This window comes from Hypanus sabinus, chromosome 17 (assembly GCF_030144855.1).
Source record: "Hypanus sabinus isolate sHypSab1 chromosome 17, sHypSab1.hap1, whole genome shotgun sequence".
Lineage (NCBI taxonomy): Eukaryota > Metazoa > Chordata > Chondrichthyes > Myliobatiformes > Dasyatidae > Hypanus > Hypanus sabinus.
Genome location: NC_082722.1, coordinates 35,425,592 through 35,450,050, shown reverse-complemented (window position 1 = coordinate 35,450,050; position 24,459 = coordinate 35,425,592). Strand labels below are relative to the sequence as shown.

Here is a 24,459-nt window from a genome sequence, read left to right as displayed (position 1 = left end):
AAGAACCCCAGTAAGTTTGTCAAACAGGACCTGCCTTTGCTAAATTCAAGCTGCATCTGCATGATGGATCTATTTCTTTCCAGATGCCTCGATATCTCTTCTTTAATGATAACTTCAAGCATTTTCTCAACTACTGATGTTAAATTAACTGGCCTATAGCCATCTGCCTTTTGCCTAAATCCTTTTTCGAACAGTGATGTGACATTTGCCTTTTTCCGATCCGCCGGGACCTGCCCAGAGTAATCACCAGATAATTTCTTTCAATGCTGTTGGTAAAGGAAGGAGGAGGCAGTAACACCATGAATAACCTATTCCTCAGCAGTCCATTATTTGAGTGTTGAAGATGAGACTGGAGGCAAAAGGGGAGATTAATAATTGAGATCTGATTAGAGAGCTTAAGGTAAAGGAACCCTTAGGAAATAGTGATCATAATATGATAAAATTCACTTTGCAGTTTGAGGGAGAAACTGAATTCAGATGTATCGGAATTACATTGGAGTAAAGGGAAATACAGGGGCAGGAGCAAGGAGCTGGAGTTTCTGGGAGTAATTCAGAGGATGCACAAATCCTAAAGAATTGTTAATCCTAAAGAAGAAGTGGTGAGGAAGCAACTGTGGATGATGAGAGAAGTCAAAGATAGCATGAAAGCCAATCAGAAGTCATACAAGATAGCAAAAACTAGTGGGAAGCTAGAGTATTTGGAAACCAACACAAGGAAACTAAAAACAAATAAGGAGAGAAAAGATGAAATATAAAGAAAACTAGCTGATAATGTAAAAGAAGATACAGAAGTTTTAACAGATATGAAGAAAGTAAAAGAGAGACAAAAGTGTACATTAAACCACTGGAAAATTATGCTGGAGAGATAGTAATGGAGTTGTTCCCGTTAAGAAATGGTAGAAGAACTGAATAAGTGTTTTGTATCAGTCTTCACTGTGGGAGACACAAGTAGCATGGCAGAAATTTGAGAGAGCCGAGGGGTAGATATGAGTGTAGTTGGTATTATCAAGGAGAAACTGCTTGGGAAGTTGTAAGGTCTAAAGGTAGACAAGCCATCTGAACCAGGTGGACTGCACCCAAGGTAGCTAAAGAGACTGTGGAGACATTAGTAGTGATCTTTCAAGAATTACTAAAATCAGGAATGGTTCTACAGGACTTGGAAATCACAAATGTCATTCCACTGTTTAAGAAGGGAGGGATGCAACAAACAGGAAACTACAGGCCAATGAGCCTGACTTCAGTGGTTTGCAAGATGTTAGAGTCCATTATTCAGTATGAGGTTTTGGGGTTCTTGGAGGGTCATGATAAAATAGGACAAAATCTCCATAGATTCCTTAAGGGAAAACCTTACCTTGAGAAACCTGTTGGAATTCTTAAGGATGTATCAGGTTGGAAAGACAAAGGAGAGATGGTGGATGTTGCTTACTTGAATTGCTGGAAAGCCCTTTGACAAGGAAGTAGTAGTGCAATCACTGGAGTTGGGTATGACGTTCTCCTAAGGGTTTGCCCTTAATGGACAATGCCTGAATGTGACAAAGCTTAACGTGAGGAGGCTCATGCACAAGGCAGCTACTACATGGTCCTTGACAGATTGAAGTCATGGTCCAGTAGCATGGCACCGGTGGCATGACTGGGGATGTTTCACTGCTGCAACCTTCTTCCGCCTTCACTGTCACTGTGATGTGTCATCATCTTCTGTCAACTCCACCACTGAGGTGTTGATTGAAACACTCTTTCTCTGGAACCTCCCCTTTGATCTCACCATCAAGGGTGATCCCAACAGAAGTTAAGCTCCAGAGGGCATCAGTCTTGGGATTTCAGGAACTCACAAGCCTCTCTATCACAACAAAGTGATGATTCCTGGATAAGAATGTGCCAAACATGAGGCTGCTAAACAAGATAAGAGCCTAGTACACAAAGGATACTAGTATAGACCGAAGACTGGTTGACTGGTAGAAGGCAAAGAGTGTGAATAAAGGGGCCATTTCTGGTTGGCTGCAGGTGACTATTGCTGTACAGCAGGGGTTGATGTTAGGTCCACCACTTTTCACATTATATATATTAATAATCTGGATGATGGAATTAAGGCTTTGTGGCCAAGTTTGCAAATGATACAAAGGTAGGTGGAGAGTTTGCAGAAGGACGTATGGATTTGGAGAATGGGCAAAAGAAGTGGCAGACGGAATACGGTGTTGGGAAGTGCTTGGTCATGCACTTTGGTACAAGAATAGACTATTTTCCAAACAGGAGGCAAATTCAGAAATCAGAGGTGTAAAAGGACTTGGGAATCCTAGAACGGAATTCATTAACTGTTAACTTACAAGTTGAGTTGGTAGTAAGGAAGGCAAATGCAATGCATTTCAAGGAGGTCCAGAAATTAGGAGCAAAGATATAATGCTGAGGCTTTATAAGGCATTGGTCAAAGTGCATTTGGAGCATTGTGAGCAGTTTTAGGCCTAAGATATGCTAGCATTGATGACTCTGGGCCTGTACTTGCTGGAATTTAGATTAAGGTCTCATCGAAACCCACTGAAAATTGAAGAGAGAGTCGTCGTGTAGAATCTAGAACCAGAGGACATAGTTTCAGAAAAGAGGTGTCATCATTTTATAGAGGTGAGGATGACTTTCTTTAACCGGTGAGTGGTAAATCTGTGGAACTTATTGCCACATCCAGCTGTGGAGGCCAAATCATTGGTTATACTTAAAGCGGAGTTTGATACGTTCTTGATTACTAAGGGTGTGAAAAGTATGGGGAAAAATCTGGAGAATGGGGCTGAGAGAGAAAATAAATCAGTCATGAACGAATGGTGGTGCACATTTGATGGGCTGAATGGTCTAACTCTGTTCTATGTCTATGGAGTTCAGTGATAGTATTGTGACCTCTAAATCAGGTTGTGCATTCAAGCTCCTTTCTAAAGATTTATGCATAGACAGAAGCCTCGGCCATGATCTTAGGAATAAGCAGAAGATCTCAAAGCATTCATCAACCTATCTTCCTGACTTCAACCAGAGCTGGATAGATTAAATTAATTTTCCTATTTTATTTAGCTCATTGGAATTATAAAGTTGGAAGCCAATCAGAATATTAGTGGAATAGTTCAATCTAGGTCATAAAAGGGAGGAACAGGATTCGTGCAACAGAAGCTATTAGGTAGAATAAGAGACAAATACTATTAGAAAAGGAAAGTACATGGTATTACCTATAAAGAGGAAATGAAGTTAGAACCCTAGCTCCAAATCAAATGGGATGTCAAAGTTATGAATACTCTAATTCAACATGAATAGTGGCCAGGGTAGAGGATGAAATTAACAGCTGGCGACTGAAGTTTGTATCAGATCCTAATGGCAATGGTTCCTACCCTCTCCACCCCTCCTCCAGCTTTAAATGGAGAAAAATTTGGTTCCAAGGATAAATTGCTGGCAACACAAAGGAAATGCAGGGTTGAAAGAACAAAAAGTGAAGGAGATCAAGAGATCACAATCATACGTGCAAAACCAGATTTCATTTGCAAGCAGCCTTTAAAGGTCATCTTCAATATGGATGAGGATCTCCAATTATGAAGAAGACAACACTCTCCATTGTATAAGAGAAGAGAAAATGAAGATTGGTGAAGGCCTCAAATCAAAGATGTGGAGGTTAGTATCACAAAACCTGTTATTCGTCATTTAAATTTAACTTACCACTTCAATGTTATGACATATTTCAAAATGGTTGTCCAACCACAAACAATGCTTCAGCGTTCACTATCAGGATTAAATTCCATCTGCCATTGCCTCCTGCCAAATTACAATCTGATGAAAAATTATTCTGTAGCCTAAGATTACTGTTAACACTACTTCCACAATACAATCAACATTAATATCACTTGCAAACTTACTAATCATTCCACTTACATTCACTTCTCAGTAATTGGTACGTATAACAAAATGGCAATAACCCCCATCATAAAATCATAAAATGTGGGAGCAGGATTGGGTTACTTGGCCCAAAAATTCTGCTCTGTCATTTGGTCATGGCTGATTTATTTTCCCTCTCAACTCCATTCTCCGGCCCTTACTAATCAAAAACTTATCAACCTCTGCTCTAAATATACCTAATGACTTGGCCTCCATAGCCATCTGTGGCAATTAATTCCAAAAATTCACCAGCCTCTTGCTAAAGAAATCCCTCATATTCTGATGTTGTGTCCTCTGGTTCTAGACCCCTCCACTACATAAACATTTTCTCCATGTTTAGTCTAATTAGGCCCTTCAATATTTGGTAGGTCTCAATGAGATCCCTCTCACTTTTCTAAACTTCAGCAAGTACAGGTCCAAAGATATTAAATGCTCTTCACATGTTAACCCCTTCATTTCAGGGATATCTCTTGTGAACCTCCTTTGGAGCCTCTCTAATGTCAGCATGCCCTTTCTTAGATAAGGGACCCAAAACTGCTCATAACACTGCAAGTGCAGTCTGATCGATGCCTTATAAAGCCTCAATGGTACATCCTGCTTCTATATTTCAGTCCTCTCAAAATGAGTGCTAACATTGCATTTGCCTTCCTCACCACCATCTCAACCTGCAAATTTACCTTTATTGAATCCTGCAGAGGACTCCCAAGTCTCTTTGCACCTCTGATTTTTGAATTTGCTTCCCATTTGGAAAATAGTCTATGCCTTTATTTCTTCAAACAAAATGCATGACTATATACTTCCCTACACTGCCATTTTTTTTACCCATTCTCCTAATCTGTCCAAATCCTTCTGCAGAGTATTTGTTTCCTCAACACTACCTGCTCTCCAGCTATCTTTGTATCATCCACAAACTTACACAAAATCTTCAATTCTGTCATCCAAATTATTAACATATAATGTGAAAAGAAGCAGTCCCAACACCAACCCCTGCACAACACCACTAGTTACTGGCAGCCAACCAAAAAAGGCCCTCATTCTCTCCTGTTAGTCAATCTTCTATCCATGTATCTTTTCTGTAATATCTTGAACTCTTTTCTTGTTTAGCAGCCTTTTATCAAATGCCTTCTGAAAATCCAAGTAAATAACATCCATTGACTGTCCTTAGTCTATCTTACCTGTTATTTCCAACAGATTTCCCGTTAGGTTAAGGATGTGAGGTCACCATACTTGAGGGGCAATGGCCAGTTTCCTCTGGTGCATTTCTTGGCAACATGCATAAATGTCCATGAGGTATATTTCATGATCTTGTATATTATGCAATTTCTTATTAAGATCACATAACTCTCAAAGACTAATGACAGTAGACAATTTTCACAGTTGGCATGGCCCAGTGCTTAAATATATGTAAAATTATACAGTCTACTTATAAAGATCAAGAATATTTAACAGACACAAACTAGATCATCAAATGACAAAATTGTGGACACAAAATTGATCAGATTATACTGGTAAATCTTCCTTCATTTAAGTTGTGACTGTTTAGATAAACATTAAGCTGATGTTGATCCAATGACACTACGATTTCAGTTTCTGAGGCCAACATGAGGGCATCTTTCAGGACAGTGAACCCACAGAAAGCATCTAGCCCAGATGGGGTACTTGGTCAATTGAATTTAATTGAATAAACTTTATTATTTACATAATTTATATACATGAGTAAAAATCTTTACGTTACATCTCCATCTAGGTGTGCAATGGGCAATTTATAATAAATCGTAAGTACAAGAAGACAGTCAATATAACATAAAAATACAGCATGAATGAATCAGTCTGATGGCCTGGTGGAAGAAGCTGTCTTGGCTTTTATGTTGTGGTATTGTTTCCCGGATGGTAGCAGCTGGAATAGTTTGTGGTTGGGATGACTCAGGTCCCCAGTGGTCCTTTGGAAGTTCACATCTAGATGCGCTAGGCTGTCCGCACCATTCTCTGCAGAATCCTGTGACTGAGGGAAGTACAGTTTCCATACCAGGCAGTGATGCAGCCGGTCAGGATGCTCTCACTTGTGCCCTGTAAAAAGTTCTTAGGAATTGAGGGCCCATACCAAACTTCTTCAACTGTTTGAGGTGAAAGAGGTGCTGTGGTGCCTTTTTCACCACACAGCTGGTGTGTACAGAGCTCGTGAGGTGTTCAGTGATGTGGATGCCGAGGAACTTAAAGCTGTTCCCCCTCTCAACCCCAGATCCATTGATGTCAATAGGGGTTAGCCTATCTTCTTTCCTCCTGTAGTCCACAACCAGCTCCTCTTTTTTTTTAACAACTTTTGAGGGAAAGGTTGTTTTCTTGATACCAATGTGTCAGACCTGTTCTGATCAACTGGCTGGAGTATTCACTGATATTTTGAACGTCGCTTTGGCAGGTTGAGCAGGCAAATTCAAGCAGGTTTCAATTATACTGGTGCAGAAGAAGAGTGTGGTAATCTGCCCCAGTGACTAGTGTCCAGTTGCACTTACATCCATGTCAACACTCAAAAACTTCTATAGTTGTACTGTGGAGAGCATTCTGACAGGCTGCATCACTGTCTGATATGGAGGGGCTACTGCACAGGACTGAAAGAAGATGCAGAAGGTTTTAAGTCTAGTCAGCTCCATCTTGGGCACTAGCCTACAAAGTACCCAGGACACCTTTAGGGAGCGGTGTCTCAGAAAGGCAGCATCCATTATTAAGGAACTTCAGCATCCAGGGTAAGCACTTTTCTCACTGTTACCATCAAGTAGGAGGTACAGAAGCCTGAAGGCACACACTCAGTGATTCAGGAACAGCTTCTTCCCCTCTGCCAGCCAATTCCTAAATGGTCAATGAATCTTTGGACACTACCTCATTTTTAAAAAATATATACAATATTTCTGTTTTTGCATGTTTTTTAATATATTCAATATACATAATTGACTTTCTTCTTTATTTATTGTTTTTTTTTCCTCTGCTAGATTATTGAACTGCTGTTGTTAACAAATTTTACATCACATTCCGGTCTTCATAAACCTGATTCTGATTCAAAGATTCAGAGGACATTTATTATCAAAGTATGTATGCAGTATACAATCCTAAGCTTCATCTACCCATGGACAGCAACGGAGCTTAAAAAAAACCATGGAACCTGCTCAAACAAAATCATCACCTCCCCCCCACGTGCAAAAAAAATCACGCAAATAGCAAAAAGAAGTGAGAAATACAGAATATAAAGCACAAAATCAAGAGTCCAGGCATCATAACTTGAACTAAAGAATGCAATCCACACCCAGGACTCCAGCACAATCCTCAGGCAGGGGAGGAGAGAGAGCTAGAGATTGACTAACTATTGGAGTGCAGGGACCCTCTTTTGAGAGCGTGTGAGAGACCATCACATGCAGACACCTTCCTCCTGCAGCAGCAAACAAGAGGCTGGTTTAACGGCACTGGTTGTCTACCATCCTCAAACACGTTGGTGATGAAACTCCACTTTTTCAGAAGTTTGTGACGATTTGGCATGTCATCTTAAACGTTATCAAACTTCTACAGATGTATGGTGAAGTGTATGCTGACTGGTTGCATCGTGGTCTAGTAAGGCAACACTAATGACCTTGAATGGAAAAGCCTACAAAAAGTAGGCCAGTCGATCATGGCTAAAGCCCTCTGCATCATTGAGCACATCTACAAGGAGCAGTATTGCAGGAAAGTAGCATCCATCAAAGACCCCTACCATCCAGGCCATGCTCTCTTCTTGCTACTGTGATTAGGAAGAAGGGACAGGAGCCCCAGGACCAATACCACCAGGATCAGGAACAGTTATTATGCCTCAGTCATCAGTCTCTTAAACCAAAGGTGACAACTTCACATAATCCAGCACTGAACTGTTCCCAAAACCTATGGATCCACTTTCAGGGACTCTTCATCTCATGCTCTTCACTTTTTTTAGCTTATTTATTTTTATTATTACTATTATTGTTTGTTTCTTCTCTCTTTTTGTATTTCAGTTTGTCTTTTGTACATTGGTTGTTTGTCCATTTTGAGTAGTTTTTCATTGATTCTTTTGTTTCTTTGTACTTGCTGTGACGGCCCGCAAGAAAATAAATCTCAGAGTTGTATATGGTGACATATATGTACTTTGATAATAAATTTACTTTGAAGTTTGTTAACATATATAATGAAATCTTCAAACTCAGTCATGAGGACATAATTAATCCCTTAAGGTCAACAGGAATCCGACGGAAAACATCACAAGCTGGAACTATACATTGCACAGAGGAAGATGGTAGCAGTTTTGTAGGCAAATCATCTCAGGCAAGGGCACCATTGTAGGAGATCTTCAAAAAATTACTCTATACTCTATCATTACTCACCTCTTCAATAACTTTCCCACCAGGAATGTCAAAAAAGGGAAATTTAGCGAAGATCACAGTACATAATATGTACAACTTCTCAGTTAATGATCTGCATGCAGCAAAGATGGTGTTTCCATGCTACTGCTGAAATCATGGGTAGTGGAGACTTCTCATTTGAGAACAGCTACCAAGAATGCATTGGCTAATACTTTAACATACTCTGTAGATAGCCCATGCAGCAAAAAAATTTGAGACAGAAAAAAACAGAAAAAATAGGAGCAAGAGTAGGAACTAGAGTAGGCCACTGATGCACCATCAATAACTCTTGAAGATGTGAGGCGAGATATAGGCTTTTATTGGCTGGAAGAAAGAACAAGCAGCAATTGACCACCACACTGCATCCTGGAGACTGAGGCCGGGGCGGTGTCCCCAATCGCCTTTATACCAGGGTCCACGGGAGGAGCCACGGAAGAAGTCAGTGGTGGGGGGGGGGGGGGGTGTCCAGACAGGTATATGTAGTTCACCACAGCCACCTGGTCCATCTGGACTCTCCCACCACTTGGCATGATCATGTTGAACCTCTCCGAACCTCAAGTTTGGGATGGAACCAGCAGCACTTCAACAAGATTACTTGTGCTAAACTTTGTTTAACGTTCTAGAAATCTGCATTGACTGGAATTTTAAATAAATTTCTCACATAAAAACTGTGACCATTAGAACAGGTTAGACATTGGTTACACATATATGTGATTTGCCATTATTATCTACAAGGGACAGGCTAGGTAGGATTGGGATGAAATAACGTTCTTTCTAGATGAGTTTAGTTGCAACAATACTCAATAAAATTTTCGACATCCAGAATGAATCCAGTTGCTTGTCTGGCATTCCATTTCCAATATTCACAGAGTCCACCATTGGAGCAAAGTAGCTGCAGTGTTTTCGATCTATGATTATTCACCGAGGCTTCGTTGACAAACTTGTGGTCTCCAACTAGAAGGATATATGAGAACGCTATCAACCCGCAAATTTGCACCAACCGATCAAGAAGGGAGCGTTTATTACCTCGTCCTGTTAATTGTATTTTACTTCAAAATGCTACTCTCCTGTAAAAGGTAGAGAGCGCAAGAAGAATGTCAAATGACTGAGTGCTCATTTGAACAGCACGTCTGTCCAAATTCTATGATAGCAATAAGGGAATACAAATACATCCTCGCAACATGAGACAATTTTCAGTAAACTTCAACCTATGACAGCCGAACAGAAACACTACTTTGAAAAACACCAACTATTTCCCCTCTCGTTGGACTACTTTTTAAAAAATACCACTCACCAAATACACTCCAAACAGCTCATTACGGATTCATTTACCACCACGACAGTTGCTAGCGTACGTCAATTTCCGGTTCGTCATCACCGGTTACCAAGCGCTATGTATGCTGGGTCTTGTTGTACCATCGAATCGCTTTCCTTCAACCGGAAAAGGGTTTGCTGGAATCTGAACTACAATTCCCAGTGCGCACTCATAGGGCGATTGCGAATCGGAGAAATACCGCACCCCGTCTAATTGGGCATCACTGTTGCTCAAGCGCAGTAGTTAGTGGAAATTGCGGCCGATCTAGTTTGTTTGTTTGTTTGGGTGGTGGTGGTGGTGGGGGGGTCAAGATGGCGTGATTGTTTTGTGCTTTGAATAGGTGTCAGATTGGAGGGTTCGCCGTTTGCTTCATGTTTGTCGCGCGACGGTTGGCGCTCGCGCTGGGCCCCGGACCCGGGAGCCGCTCGCGGGGTTGGGTGGGGGGGGGGGGGGAAGAGGGTGATCGCGCTGTATGCTGGGACGGTAATGGCGCGCGTTTAAATTTGATGGCGATGAGCCGGGAATGAGGATGAAAAGGTTCAGTAAATACGATAAAGCGAAGGATTTTAAGGTACACCCTTAATGCATGGAATTTAGGCGCTTGTCCTGTTTGTCCCCTGTGCTGTTCCTGTGTTTAACCGCATTCTCTCCGGGGAGACGGTGAGACAAGCAAGGCCTAAATTCACGAATCTGATGGGTTCCCCTGCTGTCCAGACGTAATGTTGTGGACTGCGGTTGCAGCAGTATTGCTGCATGTTTTATCTGCTTCTGTCTTCGAGTTGTGATTACTGGAAGATCTATAAAATGACTGTAAAATTGGATCAGATGACTTTTTGGAAAAATTGCTGGTTTACCATTGTAGCGCTGTCAGTCTTAGTGAACTAGTTACACAAGCATCCGTGGAAATTTTGTATGGTAACGTGTTTTACTTTGTGAATAAATTTGAGCTAAAACATCCATTTGCAGCACGTTGGCTGGCAAGGTACTAGGTTACTCAGTCCCTTTACACTCTTCCTTTCTCTCACACTGTCATCGAACTTTTTTGATACAGTGATCGCCCTCACCAATCCCCATGGTACCTCACTAGCCATGTCCTCCCTAAGCAAAAAATTAATTATTCCTGTTGTTTTCTGTCCATTAACCAATCCTCAAGCCGTGCCAGTATGTTACTGCCACCACTCTATATAAACTCTACGTAAACGCTTTGGTCTAAATACCCCACATCTACTGTTTCCTCTTATATTCTGCTAGTTCACAAGTTTCCAGTAACCATCAGCACATTCAAACATTTTTCTTCCTACTGTTGTAAGGCTAACTGCTCTAATCCCCTGTTTTCTGTATTAACCTGTGGGGATGTGCTGTAAATACTACCTTCCAATCTGTGCAAAACAAAGAAATACACAAAGAAATGACAACCAATGTTTTCACCGTTTTGATGGTTATTGACTGCAACATCACATTTTGGGAGTTCACCCCTATCATAATGATTATTTTCTTTAATGCTATTGTTTTATTTTACTGATATTAATAATTGAGGTATTCTGTCATGTTAGACCTGTAGTTCTATTCTACAGTATTAATGGGAGCTCTTCTGTGCCGTCTCTATCCTTGCCAAAAAGGTAGGATAAGAAAATGATTTGTAGGTATAATTTGATATGTTCATTGGTTTGGTGGTGAGCAGATTTTAAAAGTTTGACAGGTTTGGTTAACGACATCAAGAGCTGGTTGATAATTTGAATTTAATAGCATTTCATAGTAAATTTCATAAAACAAATTGACAAGCTTACAAAATTAAATATATATTTATCTCAAAATTAATCAAGACAACTGTTGTATGATCATTAGATTTTCTGGGTAATCTGCAGGCACCTTGTCAAGATTTATTTCATCATGCTCTACTTTTGGAAGTGAGTCACAGCTACTTGCATTATCTTTGATGTCTTGAGGAAAGATGCTTTCGACAGTTATCAGTTTGACATGATTTGTCCCCTTGTTTCACTGCAGTGTAGCTTGAGTAATAATTAAGACTTTGTATATCATGTACTCATACAATTTTGTGGTGTCACAGTCACATCTTGGTGTCTAGGTCCAATTTTTCTTCTTTTTGCATTAACATATCTTTCTGACTTTGGGGTTAGTGTCATGTCTCTGGGCCCACAACTTAAATATTTGTCTCAATGACTTGATTCAAAATGCTCTGCATATGTGATTTTTTTTTTAACCTTGTGCTGTGTAGTTTGGCTATATGATGTTGTGTACCACCATGTAGTAATCAGTAGAGAGTAATTTCCAGGCTTATCACTCACACCAAATCACATTTGCCAGGTGCTTAAGTTGCTACTTTTTTTCTACAAATGCAAAGAATGTTCCTGAACTTCATCATTCTAGCTTTCACTATGTTATGTAAGAGCTATCATTGAGTAACTTCAGGGCATTCTGCAGGTGAAGGGAGCTATTATGGCAATGAAGAGAGGCTTAGTGTCCATGGTCTAATTTGGTCCTAACATCGTAGAAAAAAGATAAGGACTTGCAAGCAGAATTCATTTTTGGGGAGGAGTTGAAGGAGCAGGATATCCTACACATCCGCAGCTATGAGTAGCATCTATTTTTCACTTCTGAAGCTATTTTATTGTGTTCATTTATCCGGGATGATCTTTGGCCTACTCCTGATCCCACATACCAGTGAGTAAAGAAAAAGAAAGATTGTGCAGAGTGATATATGGTTGGAGAGGTAGTTAAAAAAGAAAGGATTTAGAAAATGGTGGATGCGAGACCAGTTCTGGAAAATGCAATGTACATGAACTGGGGGTATATAAGTTATTGCTGGGGAGAGGGGACTGATATTAGTTTGCTTATGAGTTTGCAGGATTTTATACAAAAAGCCTATTAATTTTGATTGAAGCATAAATTTTGGTAGTTGATAAGATCCTGTTCTTCAGAATTGTAGTTTGTGATCTAGGAGAACAGAGAAGGTGTTGATTGATATCCTTGGTTAAAAGGCAGTGTTTCACTGCTGAACTTGAGTTTGTCAGTGGATATATTTGCATTGCTATCACTGGAATAAGATTTTTAATTCACACTGTTCTGAGCTGAGTGAAAGTGAATCTTGCTGACTTGTGAATGGCAGAGGAGTGACATGTGCACTGTTTCCACTGGTTGTAGTGTGTTTCTGAGGTGAGAGCTTGTAATGTTTTAGATCAAAAATTGAACTGACATTGTATTAAGAAATACTCTTCATGTTTCTCAATAGATTTTCTAAAGTGAATAGCCAACAAGTTGCAAAATGGTATCCAGGTTTCCCCCGCTATCCAAAAATAGAGCATTCCTATGAAATCTTTTGTAAACCGAAAAGGTGTAAAGCGAAGAAGCAATTGCCATTAATTTATATGGGAAAAATTTTTGAGTGATCGTAGACCCAAAAAATAACCTACCAAATCATACCAAATAGCACATAACCTAAAATAACACTAACATAAAGTAAAAGCAGGAATGATATGATAAGTACACAGCCTATATAAAGTAGAAATAATGTATGTACGGTGTAGTTTCACTTATCAGAATCAAGGAGGTTTAGCCAAAACTGATTTGTAGAAAAAAATCAGCAAGTACATGCATGCACACACACCTGCCTACGCAAGGCTTCGCAGTGATGGTAGTCTTTCTCATGGTAAACACAAGTTTAAAGCAGGCGCCTTTTTTTTTGTAGAAGTGAAAATCCTCTTTGGATTTATTGCGCTTAGCGAAAACAGGTACTAATGTAGGCCTTTCTTAAAAGTGAAGTGGCGTAAAGAGAACTTTTGTAAAATGGGGGACACCTGTACATAATATTCTTTGCTGAGTTAGGAATATGAAAATGTAAATGCCAGTGATAATTTGCATCTGTTTTCCCATGCAATATAAGAAAAATAAAATCCTTTCTTCCAAACTGCTTGTGCCTTCATCTTGTGGTTGGGATTGCATTATTTATCATTTTTTCTTTATTATTCAGTTTCTGGTTTTACTAAATTTAGGTTTTATAATTAAGTAAGCACAAATATTTGCCAAAGAAACTGCATTGTTGAAATTGATCTAATTCCTTTTAATTTTTGCGGAGGCAGTTGTGGCCCCATCAAAGCAAGATTTTTGTTTCTATGTAATTCTTGTATCTACAGACTGGACTCCTGCTTTCAGTTATTAACAATTTTTTTGGCAATAATTTGAAACACTAAATTACCTTTAGCTTGCCAATCTGTGTATAATATAAAATAAACATGTACACATTTCAGATAAATCTTTCACGTTCGTCCTGCAACATATTTTCACAGTCTTGACAAATCAGGGTGATTGATTTCTTAGTTGTCATTTGCCATGTATGAGATATGGAGTATTTGACTTAATGACATTGGATTCTGTTAGCACTCCAAGTTCTTCTGTCAGTTGGTCATTAGGATATTTTTATGAATTATGGTGCTTCAAGCATAATTTAAATGTTCTTTCAAACTTGACAGTGCAATATTTAGACTAGCAGATGTGGAATTTATGTACCTCATAATTTGTATTCTATAGTAATGGTAGTTGGTAAAGCTGCATATCAGTCTAAAGTGAGGTTGCATGACATATGGTCTCCAGTTCGGATTATTTTAATTCATGACCAAATACTGATTTTTTTTTTAAAGCTAAATGTACCCAAGCTGGCTTACATTGGTAAATATTTCATGTGAGACAATTGTTTTAGGTACCCCAATATTATTATTTGATTCTAAGCTGCTTGTGATACTAAGACATTAAGGCTTAATTCATTAATTTTTTTATGCATCATTCAAAATATTGCACTGTTTTGGGCAATAATTTGGCGATTCCCCCCCTCCCTTTTTTTTTAAAGACTTGCAAGTTCAGAAAAACCAGGATATCAATATTAAGCTGTGATAATGTTTAGTGCCAACCTTAATGGTGATTATAGATGCACTAGGACACTAATTAGCTAAGGAGTTATTAAAAGAAAGGAGAACTTTCAACAGAAGACAACACTAGGTTCTTTCCAGACATGATTTCATTGGATAGAGATGTGTACAATCTTAAATGACTGTCTAGACTAGTATTCCAGTGCTGCTTTGCACATCCAGATGCTTGCATGGACATCCTATTTCTGGACCTAATCACCTGGGACTGCCCAACATCCATACATGTCCTTTGTCAACCCGTCTATGTTTTTGGCCTTAAAGCACATAGCAGAGACTTTTGACTCCTCTCTATCCCTGTCCCTAAACCCTAACTCCTCTCTGTCCCCAAAATCACTCTCTGAGCATAAGAAAAAGGTAAATCTGAGCCATAATCTCGACTGATACCTCAACTTGGTGCTGTCTTAACTGAAAAAGCATCAGCTAGTTCTAGATGTTCCTTAAATCCTAAGTTCATCCACAGTTCCTTTAATGGATCAGTCTCTTTAGGCTTGCCTTTCAAAAATCCATGATTTTTTTTTCTTTCTCCATGTTTGTAATCTTCACTTCTTCCAAACTACTATTTCTTTGCCTCCATCTACACCAGAGGTGCCTAACCTTTTTTTTAATGCCGTGGACCCCTACCATTAACTGAGGGGTCTGTTGACCCCAGGTTGGGAACATTTGCTCTACACTTTTGTGACTTCACTGTGGTCCTTCAACTCTATCTTCCTCATCTTAAAACTGACTCCTACTCCCCTTTAAACTGAGTTTGAGGTAGCTTTGGATATCTGTTTCATAAAATTCTTGACCAGTTCTACCAACGTTGCATTATGTGGCATGATATCAAACCATCCTGACCATGGTTGTCTTATGACCATCCTGCAAAATCTTTGAACTGTAAGCTGTAGGCAATTTCAATCTGCCTAACTGTTTGAACATGAGTTTTACACAGGTAGTGACTAAGGTAACAAAACAAAGACATCATTCAAATAGGAGTAGAATAGTGTGCCGTGAAACACACATCATTAAAGAATCATTGAGTTATATAGCTGGAAACAGGACTTTTGGCCCAACTTGTCAATGTTGACTGTGCCTGCCTGAGCTAGTTCCATTTGACCCATATCCTGAATCTTTTCTATTGTGTACCTGTCCAGATGTCTTAAACATTGTAATTGTACCCACCCCTACCACTTACTCTGGCAGCTGATTCACTCTCAGCACCTTCAGTGCGGGAAAACTTGTTTATAAGTTCCCTTTAAATCTTTCCCATCTCATCTTAGACCCATGTCCTCTAGTTGAGGGAACATATTGAGGCCATTCACTTTGTTATGTCTCTCATGATTTCAGAAACCTTGGCCTCCTTTGCTCCAGGTCTATTCAGTCTTGTGACTCAAACTTTACATTTTTGGCAACATCCTTGTGAAACTTTTCTGTACCCTCTTTAGCTTAAACACATCCTATAATATAGTGATCAGAACTGCACATTAATGTCTTGTACAATGTCTTAGTCCTGTACTCAGTGTCCTGCTTGATGAAGACCAGTGTCTTCACTTTCATCTCCCTGTTTTGCCACTTGCAGGCTTGTATTCCTATTACAACATTCCCCATAGCTCTGCCATTCCCTTTGCATCCAAAATACATCACTTCCTACTCATCTGAGTTAACTTCTCTGTGCCATTCCATTACCCATTCTCCAGTTGACCTTGATCCTGTTGTGACCTTGAGATAGCCTTTCTCACTGTCCACCACACTATTAATTTTGGTTATCTCTCCTTGCATTTGGATTCAGATCATAAAATATATAAAAAGCTGATCCCTGCAGCACACACTGATCATAGGCCTTGAATCTGGAAAAAAAAACTTCTCACTGCCACCCTCTGATTCTACCAAGCCAATTTTGTATTAAAATGGCTAGTTCATAATGGACCCCATGTTTTGGACCAGCATACCATGCAGGAACTATTAAATGCTTTGTTAAAATTAGTGTTTATGTTTGCTATTCAGTCAAATGTGTATAACCCTAAATAAGTTCATTAGCTAAAAAAACTGACACAAACAAGTGAATGGAGTATAAACATCAAAGTTCAAAGTATGTATGTCATCATGTTCTACCCTGAGATTCATTTTCTCCTTGTGCAATTGGATCCTTGATTTCCCCACTTGCAGACCCCAGTCATTTTGGCAGCAATGTCTTCTCCACATTCTTAACCCCTTATTCTACTCACTTCACACTTATTACTACATGGTTAATCACAGCTCTAATGTCATACACCGCCATGGAAGACTAGTGTGCATTCGGGTGCTGGATTTTCGTTGCTCTGGAGACGGGCTGATTCAAGGCTGGTGCACCTGAGGTGTCATGACAGAACACGGAACATCGGGAACAGTGGGTTGGCTGCTGGTTGTGTGTCCAGAGACCTGAGCCTTTCCGAGGCTGATTCTCTGGGTGCAGAGCTCAGAAAAAGTGATGCAACAGACTTTTAACTTCATAAATCAACAAGTTGTTTGTTATGTCTCCTCTCTTGCTGTGAAATGGGGACACCTCTTTTTTCCCTGATTTGGGGGGGGGGGGAGAGTGAGAGAGAGCCTATGGTATGTCGAATTACTGGGTGAAGAGCAGTCTTTGGGTACGGCAAGTCTGTGTCCTTATTGATGCTTTGCTGTATGCTTGAGTGCTCGGTGGAGGGTGCCAATGCTGTTTTGGTTTGGGGGGGGGGGGATGTTGCCTTGCTGCTGCTGTTGTGTGGGGGGGGGGAGCTGGGGAGGCTTTGGGGTTCTAATGTTTAACTGGTATTCATTCTTTGGGGTACTCTGTGGACGTTCGTGGGGGGAAGAAAAGAATTTCAGGATGTATATTGTAAACATTTCTCTGACATTAAATGTGCCTATATAACCTATTGAAGTTTGCTGATGACAGCACTACCATTGACCAAATAAAAGGTGGTGATAAGTCAGCATTTAGAAGGGAGGCTGAAAATCTGGCTGAGTGGTGCCATCACAACAACCTCTTACTCATTGTCAGCAAGACCAAGGAACTGATTATTGATTTCAGTAGGAGGAAACCTGAAGTCTACGAGCAAGTCCTCATCAGCGGATCAGGGATAGAGCGCTTAGCAACTTAAAATTCCTTGGTGCTATCATTTCAGAGCACCTGTCCTGGACCCAGCAAGCAAGTGTGGTTATGAAGAAAGCATGGCAGCACCACTACTTAGCTTGCAAAGATTCAGCGTGACATTTAAAACTTTGGCAGACTTCCATGTATGTGTAATGGAAATTGGCTGTATCACAACCTGCTATGGAAACACCAATGTCTTTGAGCGTAAAATCCTACAGAATGCTGTAGATGTGGTTCAGTCCATCATGAGTAAAACCCTCTCCGCCATTAAGCATATCTACATGAAGTGTTATCACAGGAAAGCAGCATCCATCATCAGGGATCCCCATGACCCAGGTCATGCTCTCTTCTTACTGCAGCCATCAGGAAAATAGTAAAGGAGCCTCAGCATTCATACCACCAAGTTCAGGAACTGTTATTACCCCTCAACCATTAGGCTCTTAATCCAAAGAGAATAACTTCATTTGCCCCATCTTTGAAATGTTCACACAATCTATGGCCTCACTTTCAAGGACTCTTCATCCCTTGTACTCAATATTTATTGTTTATTTATTATTAGTATTTCTTTCTTTTTGCATTTGCACAGTTTGTTGTCTTTTGCACACTGGTTGAATGCCCAAGTTGGTGACTTGGGCAGTGTTTCTATTATAGTTACTGTTCTGTTACGGATTTACTGAGTATACCTGCAAAAAATGAATGTCAGGGTTGTATATGGTGATATATATACATTTTGAGAAAATAAATTAATTTAGAACTTTGTTTAAACTTCCCTGTCATCGTAAAGCTGTGCCTTCAATTATTTGACATTTCCATTCCGGGATCCAGATTGTGACTCTCATAATTTTACATACTTCTACCAGGTCACCCCTCAGCTTGCTGATGCGTTAGATAAAATGATCCAAGTTTGTCCAACCTCTCCTCCTTGCTAATAATTTCTAATCCAGGCAACACCCTGGTGAACTACTTATGTGCTCACTCCAAAGCCTCCACTTTCTTCATGTAATGTGAGGCCCACAACTGTACACAATACTCTAAATGTGGCCTGACCAAAGGTTTATACAACTGAAATATGACCTCCAGATTGGAATACTCAACACACCTGTATGACTTGTGTTGCCACTTTCAGACTTGCACCCCAAGATCTCTCTGTACATCAGTGCTGCTAAGTGTCGTGCCACTTACTGTACAAATTCCTTGAATCGTCACATGTCACACATCTGGATTCAATGCAATCTTTAAATCCATTGCCCACATTTCTAGTTTTCCTACATTTTGCTCCATACTCTGACCAATTTCCTCACTGTTCAGGAATTGATGATTTTTGTGTTGGCTGCAAGTTTACTAATCAGTCCTTGTATATTTTTGTACAAAAAGTTTGTATATTCCAAATGACTGAATCTGTTTGATTTCATCCTAATTGGGGCTGGCACTGAGGGCTCTCCCTCAATCTTTTCCTCTTAGTTAATGGATGACTTGTTTTCACATTTAGCAATAGCTACATTTAATGTACTTGAATAACGTTTGCTGAAAATTAAAAAAAAATCAGATGGTAGAAATTAGAAATAAAAACTGAAGAATGAACAGCAGGTAAGACAGTATCTCTGGAAGAAGACACAGTGTTACTATTTTTGGTCCAAATCTCTGCATCAGAACTTGAATTCATGTTTTGGACCTGAAATAGTTCCACAGATGCTACCCAACCTGCTGGGTGTTTACACTACTTTCTGTTTTTATTTCAAATTTAGTTATTTTTGCTGCAAATTTCCACTCACTTTCACTTTCACTCCAAATTCTCTCGCTTTTTCTTTCGTGGGTCTCTTCATTTCCATTTCAAAGGATAGGCTACTTTACAAGCCTACATACTTCCATAACTATCTGGACCACCCTTCTATCCAGAGGTACCAACAGACTAGACCACTGCTACACTACAATGAATGCTAATCATTCCTTGCCTAGACTGCATTTTGGTAAATCAGTCCACTTGGTTGTTTTCCTACTACCTGCATACAGACAGAGCCTAAAAACCAAAGCTCCAGAGTGTAAGACAACTAAGAAGTGGCCATAAGAGGTTGAGGAATGATTACAAGATTGATTGAGTCAGTAGATTGGGCCGTGTTCAAGCACTCATCTGTGGATCTGAATGACTACACCAGGGTTACAGCATACTTTATTAAAGCAGCTGTAGACGAGTGTGTCCCCATAAAATCATTTAGTTTCTTCCCCAATCAGAACCATGCAATCCAAAGTTCACTGAGGACCAGATAAGAGGCAAACAAGTCGGGAGATCAAGAATGCTACACGAGGTGCAGGTATGATTTCTGGAAAGCCATCTTATGGGCAAAGTGGAGATTCTAGACTAAACTGGAATCAACAAGGGATGCTCAACAGCTGTAGCAGGGTTTGAATGCTATACCCTTCTCCAAAGTTGAATCAAGTGACATAAGGACAGGAGAGCTTCGCTTCCAGATGAGCACAATGCCTGCTAAGCTCACTTTGACCACCAGAACTGGAAGGAACCATAGCGAACCCCATATCTCCTGATGATCCTTTGGTCTTGATATCTGAAGATGATGTGCAGACTGCCTTCAGGAGAGTGAATCCAAGGAAAGCGTCCAGTCTGGACAGGGTACTTTAATACTGGCTGAGTATTAAAGACCTGTGTTGACAAACTGGCTGGAGTGTACATTGGTATCTTCAACCTCTTGTTTCGGCAGTGTGGGTACCCACCTACTTCAAGCAGGGCTTCAATCATACCAGTGCTCAAGAAGAGTGTGATGAACTCTCTCAATGACTATCACCCAGTTGCATTTACAGTGCCTATAAAAAGTATTCAACCTCCTTGGCAGTTTTATTGTTTTACAGCATTGAATCATGGTGGACTTAATTTGTTTTCTTTTTGACAATCAACCAAAATAGATACTTTTGTGTCAAAGTGAAAACAGGTCTTCTCAAAGTGATCTAAATATTTTGCAAATTTAAAACATAAAATAATTGATTGCATAAATTTTCACCCCACCCCTCCACCCTTTAGTATGACATATCAAATCATCACTGGTGCAGCCAATTAGTTTTAGAAGTCACATAATTTCTTAAATAGAGATCTACTTTTGGAGACCTGTGTGCAGTCAAGGTGTTTCAATGGATTGTAGTAAAAATACACCTGCATCTGGAAGATCTAACTGCTGGTGAGTCAGTACCTTGGCAAAAACTACACCATAAAGACAAAAGAACGTTTCAAGTAACTCCGCAAAAATGTTATTGAAAAGCACATTAGGATATGGATACAAGATAATCTCAAAGTCTCTGAATATCCGTTGGAGTTTGGGTAAGTCAATCATCAAGAAATGGAAAGAATATGGCACAGCTGTAAATCTGCTTAGAGCAGGCCGTTTTCAAAAACTAAGTGACCATGCAAGAAGGGGACTAGAAAGGGAGGCTGCCAAGAGACCTATGACAACTCTGTAGGAGTTACAGGCTTCAGTGACTGAGTTGGGAGAGACTGCTCATGCTGTTGCTCATGTGCTTCACTAGTCGCAGCTTTATGGAAGATGTCAGAGAAAGCAACTGTTGGGAAGGAAAACTGACATGAAAGCTAGATAGCTAGAGTTTGTCAGAAGGCACATGGTAGACTCTGAAGTCAGCTAGAAGGTTCTGGTGAAACCAAAATTGAGCTTTTTGGCCATCAGACTAAAAGCTATGTTTGCCAGAAGCCAAACACTGCATATCATCAAAAACATATCATCCCTTCTGTGAAGTATGGTGGTGGCTGCACCATGCTGTGGGGATGCTTGACTCCAGAAGGCCCTGAAAGGTTTGTTAAGAGAGAGGGCAAAATGAATGCAACAAAATACAGGGAGATCCTGGAGGAAATTCTGATGCAGTCTGCAAGAGAACTGTGACTTGGGAGAAGATTTGTTTTCCAGCAAGGCAATGACACCAAGCATAAAGCCAAAGCTACACAGGGATGGCTTAAGAACAACTAATGTTCTTGTCCTGGAGTGGCCAAGTCAGAGTCCAGACCTCAATCCAATCGAGAATTTGTGGCTGGACTTGAAAAGGACTGTTCACTCATGATCCCCATGCAATCTGACAGAGGTTGAGCAGTGTTGTAAAGAAGAATGGGGAAAAAATTGCAATTTCCAGATGTGCAAAGCTGATAGAGACCTCTCTACACAGTGGTGCATCTACTAAATACTGACTTGAAGGGGGTGAATAGTTATGCAATCAATTATTTTGTGTTTTATATTTATAATGAATTTAGATCACTTTGTAGAGATCTGTTTTCAACTTGACACAAAAGAGTCTTTTTCTGTTGATCAGTGCCAAAAAAAGCCAAGTTAAAACCAATGTTGTAACACAATAAAACATGAATACTTCCAAGGGGGAAGAGTGTGAATACTTTTTGTAGGCACTGCACATTCACAGTGATGAAGTATTTAGAGAGGCTGGTGATAAAGATATCAGCTCCTGTCTGAGTGGCAACTTAGATCTGCTCCAGTTTTGGCCCACAGCAGATGCCATCTCATTGGCTCTTCACACAACCCTGGAACATCTGGATATCAGGATGCTTTTATCATTTACAGCTCAGCATTTAATATCATCATCTCCTCAAACCTAATCAAACTCCAAGATATGGACCTCTACCTCCTTGTGCTCTAACATCTCTATGATCTCCATCAGGTGCACTACATGGCTCTGTGCTTAGACCCTGCTCTACTTGCTTTACACCTATGACTGTTTGGCTATGGCTGCAACACTGTCTGGTATGGAGGGGCTATTGCACAGGACCAAAAGAAGCTGCGAAAAGTTGTAAATCTAGTCAGCTTCATCTTGGGCACTAGCCTACAAAGTACCCACGACATCTTTAGGGAGCGGTGTCTCAGAAAGGCAGCATCCATTATTAAGGACTTCCAGCACCCAGGGCAGGCCCTTTTCTCACTGTTACCATCAGGTAGGAGCTGCAGAAGCCTGAAGGCACATACTCAGCGATTCAGGAACAGCTTCTTCCCCTCTGTCAACCAATTCCTAAGTGGACATTGAACCAGTGAACATGACCTCACTTTTTTAATATATATTATTTCTTGTTTTCCATGATTCTGAATCTCATATATATAGTAATTAATTTGTTTATTTCTTTTTTGCTTCTATATTATTTATTGCATTGTACTGCTGCTACTAAGTTTAACAAATTTCACAACACATGGTGATTATAAACCGGATTCTGATTCTGGATTTGGCTGAGTACATAATGGGTAAAGCCCCCTGAACAATTGAGCACATCTACATAAAATGCAGTCATAGGAAAGCATCATCCATCATCAAAGATCCTCACTACCCAGGTCATGCTTTTTACTTGCTGCTGCCATCAGGTAGAAGTGCCTCAGGACTTGCACCGCCAGGGTTTAAGAACAGTTACTACCCCTCAACCATCAGGCTCTTGAACAAAAGGGGATAACTACACTCATTCTGTTTCTGGTGTTCCCACAACCAATGGTCTCACTTTAAGGATTCTTTATCTAGTTATTTCATGCTCTCGCTATTTCTGGTATTGAGAAATGAACCTGGTCGAGTGTCAGATCTCTCAGTGGGAGAACGTTTTCTACATAGGTATGTTCCATTGAAGCAGGAAAAGGATGGTAGGGTAATAGAACCATGGTGTACAAAGGATGTGGAAAATCTGGTTAAAAAGGAAAAAGCTTATGAAAGTTCAAAAATCTAGGTACTGATAGAGTTCTAGAAAATTACAAGGTTGACAGGTAGGGGCTTACAAATGAAACTAGGAAAGCTGAAAAGAGCCATGAGAAGGCCTTAGTGAGCAGGATCATGGAAAACCCCAAGGCATTCTACGAGTATATGATGAACAAGAGGATGAGCTGTGTGAGAATAAGATAAATCAGGTGCAATAATGGAAATGTGTACATGGAGTGGGAGGAGGTAGCAGAGGTACTTAATGAATACTTTGTTTCAGTATTCACCAGGAAAAAAGACCTTTCCAATTGTGGGGATGACTTGCAGATGATTAAAACGCTTGAGAATATAGACATTAAGAAAGAGGAAGTGCTAGAGGTTTTGAAAAGCATTAAATTAGATAAGTCATTGGGACAGGATGAGATGTACTCCAGGCTACTATGGGAAGCGACGGAGGAGATTGTTGTGCCTCTGGTGATTATCCTTGTATCATCAATAAGGACGGGAGAAGTACTGGAGGATTGGAGGGTTGCAAATGTTGTTTCCTTGTTCAAGAAAGGGAGTAGAGGTAACCCAGGAAATTATAGACCAGTGAGTCTAATTTCAGTGGTGGGCAATTTGTTTGAGAAGATCCTGCAAGGCAGGATTTATGAGCATTTGGATAGACATGATCTGTTTAGGGATAGTCAGCATGGCTTTGTCAAGGGCAGGTCATACTTTATGAGCCTGATTGAATTCTTTCAGGATGTAACAAAACACAGTGATGAAAGTAGAGCAGTGGATGTAGTGTATATGGATTTCAGTAATGTATTTGATGAGGTTCCCCATACAAAACTCATTCAGAAAGTGAGGATGTATGGGATCCAAGGAGACCTTGCTTTGTGGATCCTGAATTGACTTTCTCACAGAAGGCAAAGGGTGGTTGTAGATGGTTTGTATTCTACATGGAGGACAGTGACCAGTGGTGTTCCATAGGTGATCTGTTCTGGGACCCCTCATCTTAGTGATTTTTATAGATGATGAAGTAGAAGGGTGGGTTACTAAGTTTCTGATGACACAAAGGTTTCGACTGTTGTGGATAATCTGGAGGGTTGTTAGAGGTTCCAGCAGGACATCGATAGGATGCAGAAC

General features: G+C 40.2%; 2 protein-coding genes across 10 annotated transcripts in view; one reads left to right on the top strand and one right to left on the bottom strand.

Moving 5' to 3' along the window:
* rpgrip1l (RPGRIP1 like) overlaps positions 1-10,030 on the bottom strand; it is a 190,493-nt gene extending 180,463 nt beyond the window's left edge. For all 5 annotated transcript variants that reach the window (XM_059992825.1, XM_059992827.1, XM_059992826.1 and 2 more), the window contains exon 1: positions 9,586-10,030. The gene's annotated coding sequence lies outside the window, so the exon portion shown is untranslated. The remainder of the gene's footprint in view (positions 1-9,585) is intronic.
* Positions 10,031-10,073: 43 nt separating this feature from the next.
* The window catches only part of fto (FTO alpha-ketoglutarate dependent dioxygenase), a 342,469-nt gene continuing 328,083 nt past the window's right edge, over positions 10,074-24,459 (top strand). For all 5 annotated transcript variants that reach the window (XR_009516253.1, XM_059992822.1, XM_059992819.1 and 2 more), the window contains exon 1: positions 10,074-10,177. Coding sequence is in view for 4 of the 5 variants with exons in the window: in XM_059992822.1 (XP_059848805.1) it covers positions 10,130-10,177 (48 nt within the window). In the remaining variant the exon portion in view is untranslated. The remainder of the gene's footprint in view (positions 10,178-24,459) is intronic.